Source organism: Kogia breviceps, chromosome 2 (genome assembly GCF_026419965.1).
Source record: "Kogia breviceps isolate mKogBre1 chromosome 2, mKogBre1 haplotype 1, whole genome shotgun sequence".
Taxonomy (NCBI): Eukaryota; Metazoa; Chordata; class Mammalia; order Artiodactyla; family Physeteridae; genus Kogia; species Kogia breviceps.
Window position 1 is genome coordinate 173783227 of NC_081311.1, and position 20859 is coordinate 173804085.

The window sequence follows — 20859 nt, forward strand, 5'->3', positions numbered from 1 at the left end:
ACCCTCAGTGAGAAAAACTGAGGTGAGAAACTTTGTGGGGTTAGGCCCGGAGAAGGGTTACGTGCTGCTCTATTAAGGTTTCCCTGATTAGGTCTCTCTCTTTTAAACAGTGGACCTTACATACCTCTCAGGAAAGCTGAAAGCAGAGGAAGGGAAAAGTCACCTTTTGTGCTTGCTGCTTTTTTTTTTTTTTTTTTTTTTTTTTTTGCGGTATGCGGGCCTCTCACTGCTGTGGCCTCTCCCGTTGCGGAGCACAGGCTCCGGACGCGCAGGCCTAGCAGCCATGGCTCACGGGCTTAGTTGCTCCGCGGCATGTGGGATCTTCCCGGACCGGGGCACGAACCCGTGTCCCCTGCATCGGCAGGCGGATTCTCAACCACTGCGCCACCAGGGAAGCCCCTGTGCTTGCTGCTTTGACATTCACATCGCTTGTCCCTAAACCCCTGAATTGGTGCCTATTTCTGATACTGCAGGAAAACCATGGACCCCCTCAGTTTACCTCAGGTCTCACTCTCCCACCCTAACTCCATCCCTCCTCCCCTTCCCTGTCCCCCCACCTTGTCCTCCCTACTGCCAAGGAACATTTGCTTGTTTCTTCATCCTCGATTCTGAAATTTTTCTTTCCAATCATTAATGTAAGGTGCTTTCCCACCTAAGTCTTTTAATTTAAATTTCCTTTCTCCTCACCATCTCTTTCTAGGAAAAAAAGCGTTAACTCCCCTCGTAAAGCAGAGCTTTAAGATGCTTCAACTTCCCCTCTCTCAAGGCCGAACTAGATCTTCTAGTTTAAGTTATATCAGTCCAAGTTAGTGGCTTCTAACGTCTCCAATGCAGTCTTTAAACCAGCCACTGATTCATTATTTGCAAGCTAGTCTACTATGTTATTGGTTTTTATAAAAGGCAATTCCCACATTTCTGTTTCTCACATGAATTACCTCTTTTAATGCTCTCTTGCCCTGTTCTCTCACCCAAAGGTTACAAACTTCTTTCCATTAATTTTGGTGAGAACACTCATCGCCACTGCCTACCATCACCAGAAGTAAGTGAAACTGGTTGAGGGTATGTAGTCGTCTTTTACCCTCCTAGGATGCTCTGTGCATCCCTCAAATTTTAGGCTAGTGCTCTGACAACAGGGTGAGGCAGAAAGGGTACTGCACTGGAGTGTGACAGCCTGAATCTCTAGCTAGCTATGGGTGTGGTGTGGTGGGGGACACTGGCTTCCATGGGGGGGTGGAGGGGGTGAGGAAGGGGTGTGTGTTGCAGGATGTGGGGGTGATGGACAAATGACTGCTAAGCTTCCCATGTTCTACGCTCTGATATACTTCATTCCAAATATAATAGCAACTTTTGTATAGAGTGTAAACAGCTATGAACTGTGCCTTTATCTCTATTTTAAGTACTCTGAAAGAATCAGGAACCAAACAGATGATTATTCATGGTAGCTATAGATGGGACAGGCAGGTATTTCCTGATGCAGCATTGAGGGGTTTAATATTCAGAATACTGAAGGGGTTTAATAAAAACACGATAATGCACATTAGATGCTGAAATAAAAACAAAATGATGACTTAAACAGGTTACTATCTGTACTCCTGTAATTAGTTGGATGAAAAAAGTCTCAAAATATTATGAACATATACTGACAAAACCAAGATACTGTTGTACCTCTTGTAATTCTAAAGCACAAAAACAGTTCATTTCAGAACATATTGCTCAGTCTGAAAAGTCAACATTTTTTGTATGGAAAGGTAAATACTCCTTCTCTTCCCTATTGTGTATTCAGGTTACTTATTTACAGTCCCACGGGGAAGGAAAAAGCTCATACTAAGAAATGACCTAAAAGATGTTCTGAAAATTAAGTTATCCAGGTAGCTTAGCAAAGCTCAAATTTTCGACAGTGAAGTCTCCACTGGGCCAATAAAACACATCTGTCCCTAATATATAATAGAATGTTAGCTATCACTCAATAAAGTCAGGTCTCTTGGTAATGTCTACATTTAAACAGACAATTTCCCTGAAAGTAGTTTAAAAGCTATTGAAAATAAAAGAAAATACATTGATAAGTACAGACTTGAAAAACTAAAATAAACCATCCATTCATGAATTATTTATTGAGCATTCACCATGTGCTGTCCTAGATGTAGAGGATGGAACAGTGAGCAAAATAGAAAAAGTCCATTTCCTCATGGATCTTACATTATTTCAGAATGGTGGACTGAATCACAATTTGAATTTATATCTTAATCCCTTTGGGTGAAATGTATCAAAAAAATCAGTCAACTTCACTGAAAACGTTATGACAAACCATCAAACAGACTAATACAAAATGCTGAGCAATGGAGCTGAAGTAAAGGTCTTACAAGCTCTTACTTCTTTGGTCAATAAGAGCTTAAAACGGTGTCATACGCCTGATGTGTAGATGGTGGGGCAACTTGTTAAAGGTCACACAGCAATTCAGTGGAAGAGTTAGGAATGACATCTAGACTTTCGTATTCCCAGTCCAGTGATCTTTCTGTGGACTAGCCTGCCTTTACTTATGGATCTTGATAATTTTAGAGCCAATTAAATTTTTTTTCCTGTAAAAGTACCCATCAGTGGAAGTGTATAGATTAAATACGACTATTTTCCTGGTTCTAATATGATGTGATAAAAAGACTGGATATAAAATTATGTATTTCATACAATCTCAATTTTATTAAAAAACATATGCATACGTATGTATGGAGAATTTTCTTCTTTATATTTTTATATACTATATTTATTTATTTTTTTAAACGTTCATATATTTCTAACACTTTCTATAAGGAACATCAATTTAGTTTATAATTGGGAAGTTAAAACAAGAGTTAAATAATTCTCCCCCTCCAAACCACAAAAAATTAGGTTGTCTGAAACGCTTAGAGATAAAATGATTAACATAATAGTATCCAGACATCTAAGTAGAAACTTGGTAAGAAATGTGTCTGGGGGAGACAAGAGCCATCTATTCAAGTGACCAAATGGCTTCAAAAAACCAATGTCGAGGGCTTCCCTGGTGGCGCAGTGGTTAGGAGTCCGCCTGCCGATGCAGGGGACACGACGCGGGTTCGTGCCCCGGTCCGGGAAGATCCCACAAGCCGTGGAGCGGCCGGGCCTGTGAGCCATGGCCGCTGGGCCTCCGCGTCCGGAGCCTGTGCTCCGTAGCGGGAGAGGCCACAACAGTGAGAGGCCGGCGTACCGAAAAAAAAAAAAAAAAAAAAAAAAAAAAAATCAAAACAATGTCGGCCTCACCAGCTAGGACCGTGTTTACAAATGCACAGAATTTATCAAGCGGCTTAATGGCAAAAAAGGGTCAGGTCAGCCCTGAGGATTTCACAAAAGGCTTGTCTGTGTTAGCAGACGTTCTGAAACATTTTGACATGTGAATATAGGAGCCACCAGGCCAAGGTAAAACGTTATTTACCAAGTTACTCTTTGACCAAAGTTTAAAAGCCAAAAAAAAAAAAAAAAAATAGCATTGTGCTCGAGTTTTTATCAAGGAGAACCTTCACTGACTCAATAAATACATTGAAGAGCAGGCAGTCATGTAGCCTCAGGAGAGCAGAATTCCATCTTGTAAGTTACCCCGAGTCCGCCACTCATGAAATCTGTGCGCTCTCTGGGTTTCAGTTTTTCTACGCTAAAAATGTCTAAATGGTCTCCACAGGCCCTTCCAACGTTGTTAATTTTGATTCCAAAACAGAGGCAGGAGTCTTGTCCTTCACCATCAGAGTTAGAGAACCATGGAGAAAGTTCCTCGATACGCTCCTCTTCAACGGGGGGGGGGGGGGGGGGGGGAGCGGGGGAGAGAACACTAAGTAGATGGAAACTACTGGTTCCTCAACAAACACACCTATGAAGAGGAGTCCAAATTCCCTCTAGCTGCTGGGAGGACCCCACACCTCATTACAATACTTGCTGAGTGGCTGCTTCCCAAGAAAAGCCACAGAAAGGAAATATCATTAAAAAAGCGTATATGTATTGAGGGAAGCTGTTCCCTCCCTAAAGCCCAACCTCGCCAAGGCTGTTGTTCTCTATTGTGGAACAGGATGTAACAGGACTGCCAAAGCACAGCCCACAAACCTGCTAATTAGGTGCGCCGACGGTGTTTATTTTGGAACCATTTACCAACACAGGAATGTGTCAGGATGATTAGTGGAAAAAGGGTATGTAATGTATGTGTATTCGAGTCCAGATGAGGGCATAATCCAGGTATTCAGTCTGTTTGTGCAAGGACTCACAGAAATGAAGCCTGAGCAAATAGGAAGCCACAAGGAAAGATCAGCTTCTGGGCAGTGCTTCTCTCTCCTCCTCTTCTGGAGCTTTCTTCTACTCCCCCAACTCCCACCAAAAAATTCCTGCCTAAACATGAAACTCTCTTTCAAAAAATGACAAACTATTGTATAACTGGCTGCCCAGAAAAATGGAAAAGCCTTTGTAAGGCTGCTGGCAAATCTGGGGTTTAATGATTTTCTAGGCACAGAAGTGGCAACCTTAGGCAAAGCCGTCTCCTCATTTACCTTCCATGAACAAATCAAAGGAAACTAGGGCAATGGAAAACACAGCTCTTAATGGACTGCTCATGTCGTGCTGAGAATTGTGCATCTCAGCATCTTCTGTGTGAAGAAGTAATTCTATACTTCATAATACGGCTGGTTTTTTTTTTTCTCTTTTTAAACAAACCTTTTTAAGGTTTGACCACAATTAGTTATTTGAAGCTTCATGTGTACATGAAGCTTAAAGAAGGGCAGAGGTGCCAAGACAAAGCACAAAGTCCGTGCCCCAACAAGTTCAGGTCCTCAGGGGCAGGGTGGTATGAATCGCAACGAGATGCAAAATGACAAAGGCCAATTCCAGAGGTCAAGGTATTGGGAGGAGTCTCCATGCTCTTCAGTACAAGCTAGACATTTCTGGAGTTTGGCCAAGATGGATGAAAGCGATGGGGCTTGAACTGAGTTCTTCGGGAGACCTTTTTTTCTGTAAGCTAACCTGAAAAAATAGATTTTAAAAGTGAAAAACAGGATAAGCCCTCTTAGAAACTCATAAAAGTCCATCCTATGGACTTTTCCATGAGGCCAGTGTTTGTTCTCAATAGACAGGTATAGGAAATGTTCTGTGAACGTGTGCGCAGACTGGATGTGGTGTCAGAGTATGTTAACTCAACTGGTAAGAGTTTGATGTTGATAAATTCAAGGTCCTGTGTGCAACTGTGATTTCTTGGAGAGGAGGAAGTGGTCGACTATTGCATACAAAAGGAAAACTACCAAGTAATGCTCAGTCTGCTTCTCCAAACCCCCAGAGCTTTAAAGAAACATGTAACCCTTTTAGAAGAGTAACCACTGAGCTGCAGATGCCCTAACACAGAAAGAACATGTGCTCGGGGATGCCTTCCCAGGACAAGTGCGCAGTTGACCCCCATAGGCCAACACTCACACCAGAGAAATATTTGAAACGACAGGTCAGTTGCTTCAACCTTACATATAAATCTGTTGTGTTACTTCCGACTTTCACTATGCTCCTCTATCCTCACAAGTATTTTTCTTCCAGATTTATTGAGATATAATTAACATATAACATTGCATTAGTTTTAGGCGTACAGCATGATGATCTGACATATGTACATGTCGCAAAATGATCACCACAATAAGTTTAGTTAACGTCCACCATCTCACATAGTTACAAAAGTTTTTTTTCTTGTGATGAGAACTTTTAAGCTATAGTCTCTTAGCAACTTTCAAATATATGATACAGTATTGTTACCTTTAGTCACCACGCTGCACACTATTCATCTTATAACTGGAAGTCTGTACCTTTTTGACCCCCTTCACCCATTTTGCCCCTTCCACACCCCCTGCCTCTGGCAACTGCTCATCTGTTCTCTGTATCTATGAGTTTGGTTTTATTAAGATTCCCCGTATAGGTGAAATCATATAATATCTGTTTTCCCTGTCTGATTTATTTCATTTAGTGCAAGTATTTTAAGTTCTCTTAACCAGTTTTTTTAAAAAGCGTTGTCAGTGTTCTTAATGAACGCACATAATATATTTGGGAGAGTTGAACCAAATAGCAAATAGCTATGGAATGCCTACTATATGAAACACACCGAATTCAGTATTAATATATAATCTTCTTATAGCACTCCCACATCTAAATACGGCCCCGAATGGGGGCGGGGTCATAAAGTCCAGAAGTGCAGTGTTTTCCATACTGGAAAACCTGTGGGGATGGCTTGTATATGACCTGAAATCAACAAGGCTGAATGGATCAGACACAAAGGATGGAACTGATTTATGATGGCTGGTATGTTTTGCAAGTCCCATGTTAAACGCATGCTGAGTGTTTTTAAGATGAAGTATTTATGTACTTGTGATCTGGAAACATTTCAAGATTCAGGACTGGCATCTTCACAGAAATGTGTGAAGCAGGATGGTCTCCTTAGCAGCATTATGTCATTAATAACAAAAGAAGACCAGTGATATGTAGAGATGTTGGAAAGAAAGCTGGATAGGAGGCAATTTTAGGGTTAAAAAAAACCCCAAAAAAACTAAGTCCTGGGTCATTCTGTGGATTTATGTGAGGTTTTTCCTTTTATATTGATTGTTTTCGCTTAATTCTTAGGGCAGTATCAGTCTAATCTTCTGATTTGTAATTCTGAAAATTTAGAGCTCTTATTTCTGATTCTCAATCAAGGAGGGCATGTTTTGTCATTCCTGTTTCCTCAGGATGTGGAATTGGACACTTGTTTTAACAGAATGTTCCTCTCTCCTAGGGCTGAGCTTTCCTTTTAGTCCTCTAAAGGGTAAATGCTGGATTAGGCTTAAGTAAAGCAGTTTTGTGATTCTGGATCTTCCTATTGTATTTAAAATCTTGCAATTTGGATTTCAGTGTTTTCCTATTTAAAGGAGAGAGGTAGGTATTTAATCTGGAGTTTGCCTTCATAAACCTGATGCAGGCGGGTCCTTAGCTGCACAGGTATCCCTGGCAGACCTGGCCTGCCTGGGCTGCTCAGAGGTGGGAGCCCTGCTGTGGTTCCCTTTCCCACTCCCCCTCATAACAGCCCCTCGGCCACCTCATGAAAGAAAAGCAGAGCTTTCCCCTCCCCAGTTTAACTCTGGCTCACTGCTCCAAGTATAAAAACTTCCAGGTTGGCAAATAAAGGGAAAATTGTAAATAACAATTTTGGGGGAGGCTTCTTTTATTTATTTATTTCTTTTTAAACTTTTTATTTATTTATGGCTGCATTGGGTCTTCGTTGCTGCGCAGGGGCTTTCTCTAGTTGTGGCGAGTGGGGGCTACTCTTCGTTGCGGTGCGTGGGCTTCTCATTGCGGTGGCTTCTCTTGTTGCGGAGCACGGTCTCTAAGCGCGCGGGCTTCAGTAGCTATGGCTCGCGGGCTCTAGAGCGCAGGCTCAGTAGTTGTGGCGCACGGGATTAGCTGCTCCACAGCATGTGGTATCTTCCCGGACCGGGGCTCGAACCCGTGTCCCCTGCATTAGCAGGCGGAATCTTATCTAATGCGCCCCCAGGGAAGTCTGGGGGGGGGCTTCTTTAATAGCAGAGGTACATATGATTTTCAAATTTCTTTTAGCGGGTATGCTGCAAAAACAGTTTGAAGACTACAGGTACAAAATAAACCCCAGTGATGTATAATGAAAAAAGCATAGGTTTTGGAGTCAGATATATTTGGGTTCAAGTTTTGGCTTTATCTTTTGGGCCAAGTTAATTGCCTCCAATGAACCTAGGTTTCCTCATTATTAAAATAGAGGTAATAATACTCCCTCAGAGAACTGGCATAAGAATTAAATGATGAGATATGTAAACTGCTGGCACTAGTACTAGTAAACATTAAGTGCCATTCCCCTACAATCCCAGAACATTCTCTATGTCTGCCAGAGATGGTGTTCTAAAAATTAATACTAGGGCTATATTTCTAAATTCTACATTCATGAAGTTTCCTCCCGAATAACAATTCATTTAATAAGGAAAAGAAAGTGTCAAGAGTTGACCAATGTTTGATATGTGGTCATAATCAAATAAGCATGTTAAAACCGAGTGTATTCTAATATTGAAGTGCATAAATCGGTGCTTTAGAGCTCAACATGGAGCTCTGTCATATGTTTAGAAATTGTGGAACGTCTTTCTACCCACAATATACGTCATTCCCCTTCTTGGAGCCCCAGGTCCACCCCCTCTACTGTGGCTCCTCCCACACGTTAACACAACTGCCTACTGGCTTGTCTGTCTCTTACTAGAGATTCAACTATTTGTGAGCAAGGAGCATACCGGGTTCACTGTGTGTCTCTAGAACCCAGCCCAGTGCACAAACATAATATGTTCAATGAATCATTTATTGAAAGAAAGAATAGTTCTATAATGCTTGTGGAATGTTCTTTACTGAATTGTCATTATGCTATTCACATGATATTTGGATCTGAAAGGACATTAAATATAGTTCGGAGGATGCAGAGGTGCTGAATTTAGCAAGATGGTCAAGGATGTGGTAACAAATTCACTAAATACTAAATTTCTAGGACTTTTACATAAAGATTTTTAAAACGTATTTTATTATGGAAAATTTCAAACATATGCAGAAGTAGAGAGGATAGTATAATAAACCCCTGTGTACCGAGCACCTAGCTTCAACAATTATCTATCTCTTTCATCTATATTTATCGCCTTTCTCCCACCATCAGATTATTGTGACGTAAATCCAATGTATCATTACGTCACCCATAAAGATTTCAATTATGCATAGATTTAAAAATTTATCCCACAATTCAAATTTACTTTTATTTACCCACATTTATTTATTCAGTACATCTTTACAGATGTTTTAAATCTGCAACTCTATTTCTGATTAAAGTTTTCCTTCAGTAAATCTTTTATTAGTGGTTCTTTTTGTCCTTTTCCATTGATGTGTACAAGCCACTCCCAGTGTTTAACTGGAAACTGAACACCACGGGAAAGCACAACGGGCTCCTGGAAAGTATTATCCACCTGGAATTCCAGGAAGGCAGGTCAGAGCTCCTTCGGACTCAGACATTTGTGCAAGCTTGGAGAACTGCATCTGACCAAGGGAGAAACAGAGCATTCTAACTAGTTGTGTATTCTTTCCTACTGGGTAAAGGCCCTATGTGCCCATAGATGTGCTAATGTGGTCATTTTGGTTGTGAGAATCCAGCACCTCTGATCATGACCACAGATATCTTAGAGGAGGGATCTTTTCCTTCTGAATGTGACTTAGAATCACATGGGGAATCTAAGAATAGATTCAGATACAGATTCTGGGGATTTAAAGAAGCCAGGTCTCACAGGAGATTCTGATGTGCAGTGAGAGGGGAGTACCTCTGTCCCTGCAAGGGACAAGTCCTAGGACTGAAGGCTTTAAAAGCGTGTGCATCCCAGCACCCTGATCTTGGTTTCTAATATTCTCTATTAAAAGGAACGAGGGCTCCTTGGAGAAACGGCTGCTTCTAGGATTAGGGCAGGAATTATATAAAATGAGCCTGGAGCATCTGACAGTGCCAGAAAGTGAGGAAATGCTCAAAACCAAAAACCCCATAATCACTGGAATATGCCAAAGGGACACAGGAGCCAACTGAAAGAGTTATTAAATGGCTAAAACCAGAACAGTTTGAGTAACAAAATAAAGTGGTATTGGATTATAACCCAAAGTATAAAATAAATATGCATGAGTCCATACTGACATGAATAAATAAATAAATGGGGAAGAAACAAAACTCTTATGCAGAAGAATTCCAAATAATTTTGTACATACTGCACTCACAAAGGGATGGGGTATAACTCCCCACGGCTTAAGTGTAGGCTGAACATACTGACTTCCTTCCAGAAGGAAAGTATGAAAAGGGGATGGAGTGGGTGGCGGGAAGAAGAGTAACTTTAAAGCGGAGACACTTGACACAAAGACTACAGCCATCAGTCACGTTCATAGTTCACACCCATGATATGATATGATGAAAATGACACTGCTGCTGTGTTCTTCCTCCCAGACCCACAGAACCCAGTGTAATCATAAGAAAAGCATCAAGTATATCCCAATAGAGGGATTCTACAAAATACCTGACCAGTACCCCTCAAAACTGTCAAGGTCATAAAAACAAAGCCTGAGAAACTGTCACCGCCAAGGAGCCTAGGGTGATGTGACAATTAAATGTAAGGTGATATTTTGGAACAGAAAAGGACACTAGGTAAAAACTAAGGAAACAGGGAAAAAAACTATGGACTTTAGCTAATAATAATGTATCAATATTGGTTCATGAATGGTAACAAATGTACCATACTAACATAACTGGGTGTGGGGTATAAAGGATCTCTCTGTACTATCTTTGCGATTTTTCTGGAAATCTAAAATTGTTCTAATAAAGTTTACGAAAACTTTTCAGCCTTGATCTTTGAGTCAAATGTTCAGCTAAATGAATTGTTTTATTTTAATAGATTTTATTTTTTAGGACAGTTTTAGATTTACAGAAAAATTGAGTAGATACTACAGAGTTCCTGTGTTAGTACCGCCTCTCCCTGAGTTTTCCGTATTATCAACATCTTGCATTAGTGTGGTATGTCAGTTACAATTAATGAACCAATATTGATATATTATTAACTGAAGTCTGCAGTTTAAATAAAGGTTCATTCTGTGTTGTACAGCTCTATGAGTTTTGACAAATGTATGATGTCATGTGTGCACTATCGCAGAATCATATAGAATAATCTCACTGCCCTAAAAACTTCCTGTGCTTCACCTATTCGTCCCTCCCTACCCCCTCTCAAACCCCTGGTAATCGCTGATTTTCTTACCATCTGTATAGTTTTGCCTTTTTCAGAACATCACAGATTTGGAATCATATAGTACATAGCCTTTTCAGATTGGCTTCTTTCACTCAATTATAGGCATTTAAGTTTCCTCCATGTCCTTTTGTGGCATAATAGCTCATTTCTTTTATCCCTGTATAACACTGCACTGTATGCCTATACCACACTTCGTTTATCCATCCACACGTTAAAGGACAACTTGGTTGTTCCCTGTTTTGGGTGATTAGGAAAAAAGCTGCTATAAATACCCATGTGCAGGGCTTCCCTGGTGGCGCAGTGGTTGGGAGTCCGCCTGCCGATGCAGGGGACATGGGTTCGTGCCCCGGTCCGGGAGGATCCCACATGCCGTGAAGCGGCTGGGCCCGTGAGCCATGGCCGCTGAGCCTGCGCGTCCGGAGCCTGTGCTCCGCAACGGGAGAGGCCACAACAGTGAGAGGCCCACATACCGCAAAAAAAAAAAAAAAAAAAAAAAAAAAAAAAAAAAAAAAATACCCATGTGCAGGTTTTTATGTGAATGTAAAGTTATAAACTCATCTGTTACTTGAAGGTATATATATATATTTTTAAATATTTTATTCTATTTTTAACACAGCAGGTTCTTATTAGTTATCTATTTTATACATATTAGTGTATATATGTCAATCCCAATCTCCCAATTCGTCCCAACACCCGCTCCCCACCCTGGCGCTCCCGCTTTCCCCGCTTAGTGTCCATACGTTTGTTCTCTACATCTGTGTCTATTTCTCCCTTGCAAGCTGGTTCATCTGTACCATTTTTCTAGATTCCACATATATACGTGTTAATATATGATATTTGTTTTTCACTTTCTGACGTACTTCACTCTGTGTGACAGTCTCTAGGTCCATCCACGTCTCTACAAATGACCCAATTTCATTCCTTTTTATGGCTGAGTAATATTCCATTGTATATATGTACCACATCTTCTTTATCCATTCATCTGTTGATGGGGATTTAGGTTGATTCTGTAACTTGGCTATTATAAATACTACTGCAATGAACATTGGGGGGCATGTGTCTTTTTGAATTATGTTTTTCTCTGGGTATATGCCCAGTAGTGGGATTGCTGGGTCATATGGTAATTCCATTTTTAGTTTTTTAAGGAACCTCCATACTGTTCTCCATAGTGGCTGTATTAATTTACATTCTCACTAACAGGGCAAGAGGGTTCCCTTTTCTCCACACCCTCTCCAGCATTTGTTATTTGTAGATTTTCTGATGATGCCCATTCTGACCAGTGTGAAGTGATACCTCACTATAGTTTTGATTTGCATTTCTCTAATAATTAGTGCAGTTGAGCAGCTCTTTATGTGCCTCTTGGCCACCTGTATGACTTCTTTGGAAAAATGTCAATTTAGGTCTTCTGCCCTTCTTTTTTTTTTTTTTTTTTTTTTTTTTTTGTGGTACACGGGCCTCTCACTGTTGTGGCCTCTCCTGTTGCAGAGCACAGGCTCCGGAAGCACAGGCTCAGCGGCCATGGCTCACGGGCCTAGCCGCTCCGCAGCATGTGGGATCCTACCGGACCGGGGCACAAACCCGTGTCCCCTGCATCAGCAGGTGGACTCGCAACCACTGTGCCACCAGGGAAGCCCTGCCCATTTTTTGATTGGGTTGTTTGTTTTTTTAATACTGAGCTGTATGAACTATTTATATATTTTGGAGATTAATCCTTTGTCTGTTGATTCGTTTGCAAATATTTTCTCCCATTCTGAGGGTTGTCTTTTCATCGTTTTTATGGTTTCCTTTGCTGTGCAAAAGCTTTTGAGTTTCATTAGGCCCTATTTGTTTATTTTGGTTTTTATTTCCATTACTCTAGGAGGTGGGTCAAAAAAGATCTTGCTGTCATTTATGTCAAAGAGTGTTCTTCCTATGTTTTCCACTAAGAGTTTTATAGTGTCTTACATTTAGGTCTTTAATCCATTTTGAGTTTATTTTTGTGTATGGTGTTAGGGAGTGTTCTAATTTCATTCTTTTACATGTAGCTGTCCAGTTTTCCCAGCACCACTTATTGAAGAGACTGTCTTTTCTCCATTGTATATCCTTGCCTCCTCTGTCATAGACTAGTTGACCATAGGTGTGTGTGTTTATCTCTGGCCTTTCTATCCTGTTCCATTGATCTATATTTCTGTTTTTGTGCCAGTACCATATTGTATTGATTACTGTAGCTTTGTAGTATAGTCTGAAGTCAGGGAGTCTGATTCCTCCAGCTCTGTTTTTTCCCCCCTCAAGATTGCATTGGCTATTGGGGGTCTTTTGTGTCTCCATACAAATTTTAAGATTTTTTGTTCTAGTTCTGTAAAGAATGCCATTGGTAATTTGATAGGGATTGCACTGAACCTGTAGATTGCTTTGGGTAGTATAGTCATTTTCACAATATTGATTCTTCCAATCCAAGAACATGGTATATATCTCCATCTGTTTGTGTCATCTTTGATTTCTTTCATCAGTGTCTTGTAGTTTTCTGAGTACAGGTCTTTTACCTCCTTAGGTAGGTTTATTCCTAGGTATTGTATTCTTTTTGTTGCAATGGTGAATGGGATTGTTTCCTTAATTTCTCTTTCTGATATTTTGTTCTTAGTGTATAGGAATGCAAGACATTTCTGAGCATTAATTTTGTACCCTGCAGCTTTACCAAACTCATTGATTAGCTCTGGTAGTTTTCTGGTGGTATCTTTAGGATTACCTACGTATAGTATCACATCATCTGCAAACAGTGACAGTTTTACTTCTTCTTTTCCAATTTGTATTCCTTTTATTTCTTTTTCTTCTCTGATTGCCATGGCTAGGACTTCCAAAACTATGTTGAATAAGAGTGGCAAGGGTCGACATCCTTGTCTTGTTCCTGATCTTAGAGGAAATGCTTTCAGTTTTTCACCATTGAGAATGATGTTTGCTGTGGGTTTGTCATATGTGGCTTTTATTATGTTGAGGTAGGTTCCCTCTATGCTCACTTTCTGGAGAGTTTTTATCATAAATGTGTGTTGAATTTTGTCAAAAGCTTTTTCTGCATCTATTGAGATGATCATATGGTTTTTGTTTGTTTGTTTGTTTTTGCGGTATGCGGGCCTCTCACCACTGTGGCCTCTCCCGTTGCGGAGCACAGGCTCTGGACGTGCAGGCTCAGAGGCCATGGCCCACGGGCCCAGCTGCTCCGCGGCATGTGGGATCCTCCTGGACCGGGGCATGAACCTGTGTCCCCTGCATTGGCAGGCGGACCCCCAACCACTGCGCCACCAGGGAAGCCCGATCATATGGTTTTTATTCTTCAATTTGTTAATATGGTGTATCACATTGATTGATTTGTGTATATTAAAGAATCCTTGCATCCCTAGGATCAGTCCCACTTGATCATGGTGTATGATCCTTTTAATGTGTTGTTGGATTCTGTTTGATAGTATTTTGTTGAGGATTTTTGCATCTATATTCATCAGTGATATTGGTCTGTAATTTTCTTTTTTTTTTTGTAGTATCTTTGTCTAGTATTGGTATCAGGGTGATGGTGGCCTCATAGAATGAGTTTGGGAGTGTTCCTTCCTCTGCAGTTTTTTGGAAGAGTTTGAGAAGGATGGGTATTAGTTCTTCTCTAAATGTTGATAGAATTCACCTGTGAAGCTATCTAGTCCTGGACTTTTGTTTGTTGGAAGATTTTTAATCAGTTTCAATTTCTTTACTTGTGATTGGTCTGTTCATATTTTCTATTTCTTCCTGGTTCAGTGTCGGAAGGTTATACCTTTCTAAGAATTTGTCCAGTTCTTCCAGGTTGTCCATTTTATTAGCCTAGAGTTGCTTGTAGTAGTCTCTTATGATGCTTTGTATTTCTGCAGTGTCCACTGTAACTTCTTTTTCATTTCTAATTTTATTGATTTGAGTCCTCTCCCTCATTTTCTTGATGAGTCTGGCTAAAGGTTTATCAATTTTGTTTATCTTCTCAAAGAACCAGCTTTTAGTTTTATTGATCTTTGCTATTGTTTTCTTTGTTTCTATTTCATTTATTTCTGCTCTGATCTTTATGGTTTCTTTCCTTCTGCTAACTTTGGGTTTTGTTTGTTCTTCTTTCTCTAGTTCCTTTAGGTGTAAGGTTAGATTGTTTATTTGAGATTTTTCTTGTTTCTTGAAGTGAGCTTATATTGCTGTAAACTTCCCTCTTAGAACTGATTTTGCTGCATCCCATAGGTTTTGGATCGGTGTGTTTTTGTTGTCATTTGTCTCTGGTATTTTTTTATTTCCTCTTTGAATTCTTCAGTGATCTCCTGTTTATTTAGTAACATATTGTTTAACCTCCATGTGTTTGTGTTTCTTATGTTTTTTTTTCCCTGTAATTTATTTCTAATTTCATAGTGTTGTGGTCAGAAAAGATGCTTGATATGATTTCAATTTTCTTAAATCTACGGAGGCTTGATCTGTGACCCAAGATGTGATCTATCCTGGAGAATGTTCCCTGTGCACTTGAGAAGAAAGTGTAAACTGCTGTTTTTGGATGGAATGTCCTATGAATATCAATTAAATCTATCTGGACTATTGTGTCATTTAAAGCTTGTGCTTCCTTATTTATTTTCATTTTGGATGACCTGTCCATTGGTGAAAGTGGGTGTTAAAGTCCCTTACTATTATTGTGTTACTGTTGATTTCCCCTTTTATGGCTGTCAGTACTTGCCTTATGTATTGAGGTGCTCCTGTGTTGGGTGCATATATGTTTATAATGGTTATATCTTCTTCTTGGATTGATCCCTTGATCATTATGTAGTGTCCTTCTTTGTCTCTTATAACATTCTTTATTTTAAAGTCTATTTTATCTGATATGAGTATTGCTACTCCAGCTTTGTTCTGATTTCCATTTGCATGTAATATCTTTTACCATCCCCTCACTTTCAGTCTGTATGTGTCCCTAGGTCTGAAGTAAGTCTCTTGTAGATAGCATGTATATGGGTCTTGTTTTTGTATCCATTCAGCAAGCCTCTGTCTTTTGGTTGGAGCATTTAATCCATTCACATTTAAGGTAATTGTCAATATGTATGTTCATATGATCATTTTCTTAATTGTTTTGGGTTTGTTTTTGTAGGTCCTTTTCTTGTCTTGTGTTTCCCACTTAGAGAAGTTCCTTTAGCATTTGTTGTAGAGCTGGTTTGGTGGTGCTGAATTCTCTTAGCTTTTGCTTGTCTGTAAAGCTTTTGATTTCTCTGTCAAATGTGAATGAGATGCTTGCCAGGTAGAGTAATCTTGGTCATAGATTCTTCCTTTTCATCACTTTAAATATATCGTGCCACTCCCTTCTGGCTTGTAGAGTTTCTGCTGAGAAATCAGCTGTTAACCTTATGGGAGTTCCCTTGTATGTTATTTGTCATTTTTCCCTTGTTGCTTTTAATACTTTTTCTTTGTCTTTAATTTTTGCCAGTTTGATTACTATGTGTCTCAGTGTGTTTCTCCTTGGGTTTATTCTGCCTGTGACTCTGCACTTCCTAGGTTTGGGTGGCTATTTCCTTTCCCATGTTAGGGAAGTTTTCTACTATAATCAAGTGTTTTCTGGGGTTCTTTCTCTCTCTCTTCTCCTTCTGGGACCCCTACAATGTGAATACTGGTGCATTTAATGTTGTCCCAGAGTCTCTTAGGCTGCTTTCATTTCTTTTCATTCTTTTTCCTTTATTCTGTTCTGCAGCAGTGAATTCCACCATTCTGTCTTCCAGGTCACTTATCCGTTCTACTGCCTCAGTTATTCTGCTATTGATTCCTTCTAGTGTATTTTTTCATTTCAGTTATTTTATTGTTTATCTGTTTGTTTGTTCTTTAATTCTTCTAGGTCTTTGTTAAACATTTCTTGCATCTTTCGATCTTTGCCTCCATTCTTTTTCCAAGGTCTTGGATCATCTTCACTATCATTATTCTGAATTCTTTTTCTGGAAGGTTGCCTATCTCCACTTCATTTAGTTGTTTTTCTGGGGTTTTATCTTGTTCCTTCATCTGGTACATAGTCCTCTGCCTTTTCATTTTGTCTGTCTTTTTGTGAATGTGGTTTTCATTCCACAGGCTGCAGGATTGTAGTTCTTGCTTCTGCTGTCTCTGAAGGTATACTGTTAATCTTCTAATATGTGGGTATTTTCCAGGTATCTTTCTGTTATGGATTACTAGTTTAATTTCATTATGGTCTGGGAACATACTTTGCATAATTTCTATTCTTTAAAATTTGTCCAGATGTGTTTTATGGCCCCAAATATGGTCTCTCTTGGTAAATATTCCATGTGAGCTTGAGAAGAATGCAAATTCTGTTGTTGTTGGATGAACCACATGAATTGACATGGATGTCAATTAGATTCACTTGGTTGATAGTACTTTTCAGTTTAACTATATGCTCACTGATTTTCTGCCTACTGGATCTATCAGTTACTGATAGAGTGGTGTTGAAGTCTCTAACTATAACAGTGGATATATCTAAATAGAACAGTGGATTCATCTGTTTCTCCATGTAGTTCTATCAGTTTTTGTCTCATGTATTTTGACTCTTTGTTCATACACACTAAGGATTGTTATGTCTTTTTGAAGAATCGACCCCATTATCATTATGTAATGCCCCTCTTTATCACTGTGTAAAGGATGGTATTATTTCTTTAAATATTCAACAAAATTCACCAGTGAAGCCATCCGACTATTTCATGGGAAGATTTAAAGTAATTTAAGATTACTATTTCAATTTCTTGTTGTAGGTCTATTCATATTTCTATTTCTTCTTGAGTCAGTTTTGGTAATTTGTCTTTCGAGAAATTTATCCATTTTGTCTAAGTTGTCTAACTTGTTGGCATGAAGTTGTTTATACTGCCTCTTTAAAAGTTTTAAAATTGTTGTACCCTTTTCATTCCTGATTTTGGGAATCCATGTCTTCTCTCTTAATTTCTTGGTCAGCCTACCTAAAGGGTTATCAAGTTTGTTGGTCTTTTTTTAAAAAAAAAATTATTTATTTTTAGCTGAATTGGGTCTTAGTTGCAGCACACGGGATCTTTTGTTGTGGTGCACGGGATCCAGAGTGCATGGGCTCTGTAGTTGTGGGGCACAGGCTCCAGAGTGCAAGGGCTCTGTAGTTTCGGCATGTGGGCTCTCTAGTTATGGCTCACGTGCTCAGTAGTTGCGGTGCACAGGCTTAGTTGCCCTGCGGCGTGTGGGATGTTAGTCCCCTGACCAGGGATAGAACCTGCATCCCCTGCATTGGAAGGTGGATTCTTAACCACTGGACCACCAGGGAAGTCCCTGTTGATCTTTTCAAAGAACTAATTTGTGGTTTCATCAATCTACTGCTTTTCTATTTTTTACTTCATTGATATCTGCTCTAATCTTTATCCTTTCCTTCCTCCTGCTTGCTTTGGATTTATTTTGCTCTTCATTATCTAGTTTCTTAAAGTGGAATTTTAGATTATTAATTTGAGACCTTCTTTCTTCTTTTCTGATATAGGTGTTTATAGCTCTAAATTTCACTCAGAGCACTACTTTAGCTGCATTCCATATATTTTGATATCTTGTATTTCATTTTCATTCATTTACAAATATTTGTAAAATTTCTCTTGTGGTGGATTTCTTCTTTGACCCATGAGTTTTTAGAGTGTATTATTTAATTTCCAAATATTTTGGGGTTTCCCGGATTTTTTTTTTCTACTAGATATCTTAATTCCATGTGTCAGAGAACATATTTGGTATGGTTTCAATCTTTTTAAATTTACTGAGACTTCTTTTATGGCCCAGAATATATGGTTTATTCAATTGGAAGCATTTTAAAAATTTTTTATTTTTTTATTAAATATTTTTATTGCAGTATAATTCACTCTTTTAAAGCATAAAATTCACTGCTTTTCATTGTATTCACAAGACTGTGTAACCATCACCATTATCTAATTCTAGAACATTTTCCTCACTCCCAAAATAAATCCATATCCATTAGTAGTAACTCCCTTTTCCCCTTTCCCCAAGCTCTAGGCAACTACTAATCTACGTTCTGTCTCTATGGATTTACCCATTTGGGACATTTCCTATAAATGGAACATACGTGGCCTTTTGTGTCTGGTTTCTTGCACTCAGCATAATGTTTTCAAGGTTCATCCACATTGCAGCATATTCTTCATTCCTTTTCAGGCTGAATAGTATTCCATTGTGTGTATATGTCACATTCTGTTTATCCAGTAATCAGCTGATAGGCATTTATATTGTTTCTAGTTTTTGGTTATTATCAATACTGTTGCTACAAGCATTTGTAGACAAGTTTTTGTGTGGTATACATTTTTAAGAAGTATATAATCTTTAGGTTATGAGCTAAATACCTGTACTCAGGAAACTGGAGGCTGGAGTATGTGCATATGTGTGTGTGTGTGTGTGTGTGTGTGTGTGTGTGTGTGTGTGTCTTGTGTTTACGTGTCTGTCTTTCTGTGTGTGGGGCCTGGATGTTTACACACAGCCTCTGCATTTAAGAAGAGGCCAGAAGGGCTGAGTCAACTCTTAATATCTTAGCTCTACTACACATGCTTCAACCCTCCCTGGCTACGTGCCTCACCTTCTATTCTGAACCACAGAGTAAGTGAGCCCAGCAGGGTGGGAAATGAGTCGTGACATTCATGCCCAAAGAAGCCAGTGCACATACATAAAATGTATATTTCTGTTATGCTTTTGGGATGAAAGGAAAAGTGATATGCATCATTTTATGACTCAATAAAAGTGGTAGGAAAAACCCCGCTCTTAGGCTGGGGAAAAAATTGTCCATCAATGGAAGTGATGATACCCAAATATTACTTTGGTTAGAAAAATAAACCCACATGAACTCCCACTTTTCTCTCCTTTGGGTCCTAAAACTTTCATCACTACACTGCAGTAAATTTATGCAAAAGAGTATGTGGTGAGCCAGAGGGCTGTTCATCACTGTCCTCTGGTTTTCTTCCTAGTGGCCAATCCAGTTTTGGTCTTCCTCTGTGACTGTGATTTCCACTGCCTATCACTTGACCTGGGATGGCTGTGAGGATTCTTCCTTCCCCATCTTCATTCTAAAAATGAATCTGAACACTCTTTGTTACCTAATAATGCAGAGCTAGGCTATGCAACTTTGTTATCTCATTCTGGATAAAGGTAGCAAGATGAGTTGGAAATAAATATAGGAAAGCAAAGGGTAAAAAATATTCTCCAGGAATAAGGGAAATCTGATACAGAGGAAGAGACAGAGATATAGTACTCGACTAAAAGCTGGCCAACTCTGGCCCAGTAACACTACATGTGACATATTCAGGTGTACTTTTATAAGACAAGAGATTCTGTACCTGCTTGTTGAAATATCCTCAAAAGGGTAGAGGATCTCTCCATTGTTACAGATTTCACAGATGAACCCCTTCTGGCTACAAAGACTGCAGCTGTACACATGTGAGGCGGCAAATTTAATGACCTTGCCCAAGAATGGAGCCAGCTTTCCCTCTATCACCTGCAGAAAGAGAAATGGAACAGGGAAGAAGCAAGTTTGTTGAGAAGTCTTGCAGATGCAGGAGGAATTCCTTTCCTTTACACAACAGGAAAACCTCTAATTATAATTTCTTAGCAACTCTGAGAAAGAAAAGACATAGTATTTTCACTCCAAAAGAACTCTCTGGCTTAAACCACTGGAGGTTGGAAAATGAAGATGTTGAAATTTTTTTCGTATTCCTCTTTTTTTTGTAGTTTGTTGTAGAGGATCAAGGACCAGCAAATGGGGAACCCTACTTTCATAGACTAACTTGACAGTTATCGTGCGGTATAAGAGCAGTGTGGTCGATTTCCCAAAATAGACTGAAAACATATAGGGTAAGTACTAATGTAGTATTTTATGTTGTACATTCAATAATATCTGTTTTCTGATGAGTTAATAGAATAGTTTTTTCACCATCTCCCCTAAGAACATGTAACAAATGTGGAAAATAGGTTTCTCTTGCTGCTGATAATTATAATAATACACAGAAGCTGCAATTTGGCAGTCTGAGTGCTATATTTAGCCTGAAGATTTTTTTAA

The 20859-nt window shown here is 39.4% G+C and overlaps 1 protein-coding gene across 5 annotated transcripts in view; it reads right to left on the reverse strand.

Annotated features, from left to right (window-relative positions):
- The window catches only part of PLEKHM3 (pleckstrin homology domain containing M3), a 183252-nt gene that overhangs the window by 11072 nt on the left and 151321 nt on the right, over positions 1-20859 (reverse strand). For all 5 annotated transcript variants that reach the window (XM_067026698.1, XM_059051328.2, XM_067026702.1 and 2 more), the window contains exon 7: positions 20141-20298. In XM_067026698.1, coding sequence (XP_066882799.1) covers positions 20141-20298 — 158 coding nt within the window. The remainder of the gene's footprint in view (positions 1-20140; positions 20299-20859) is intronic.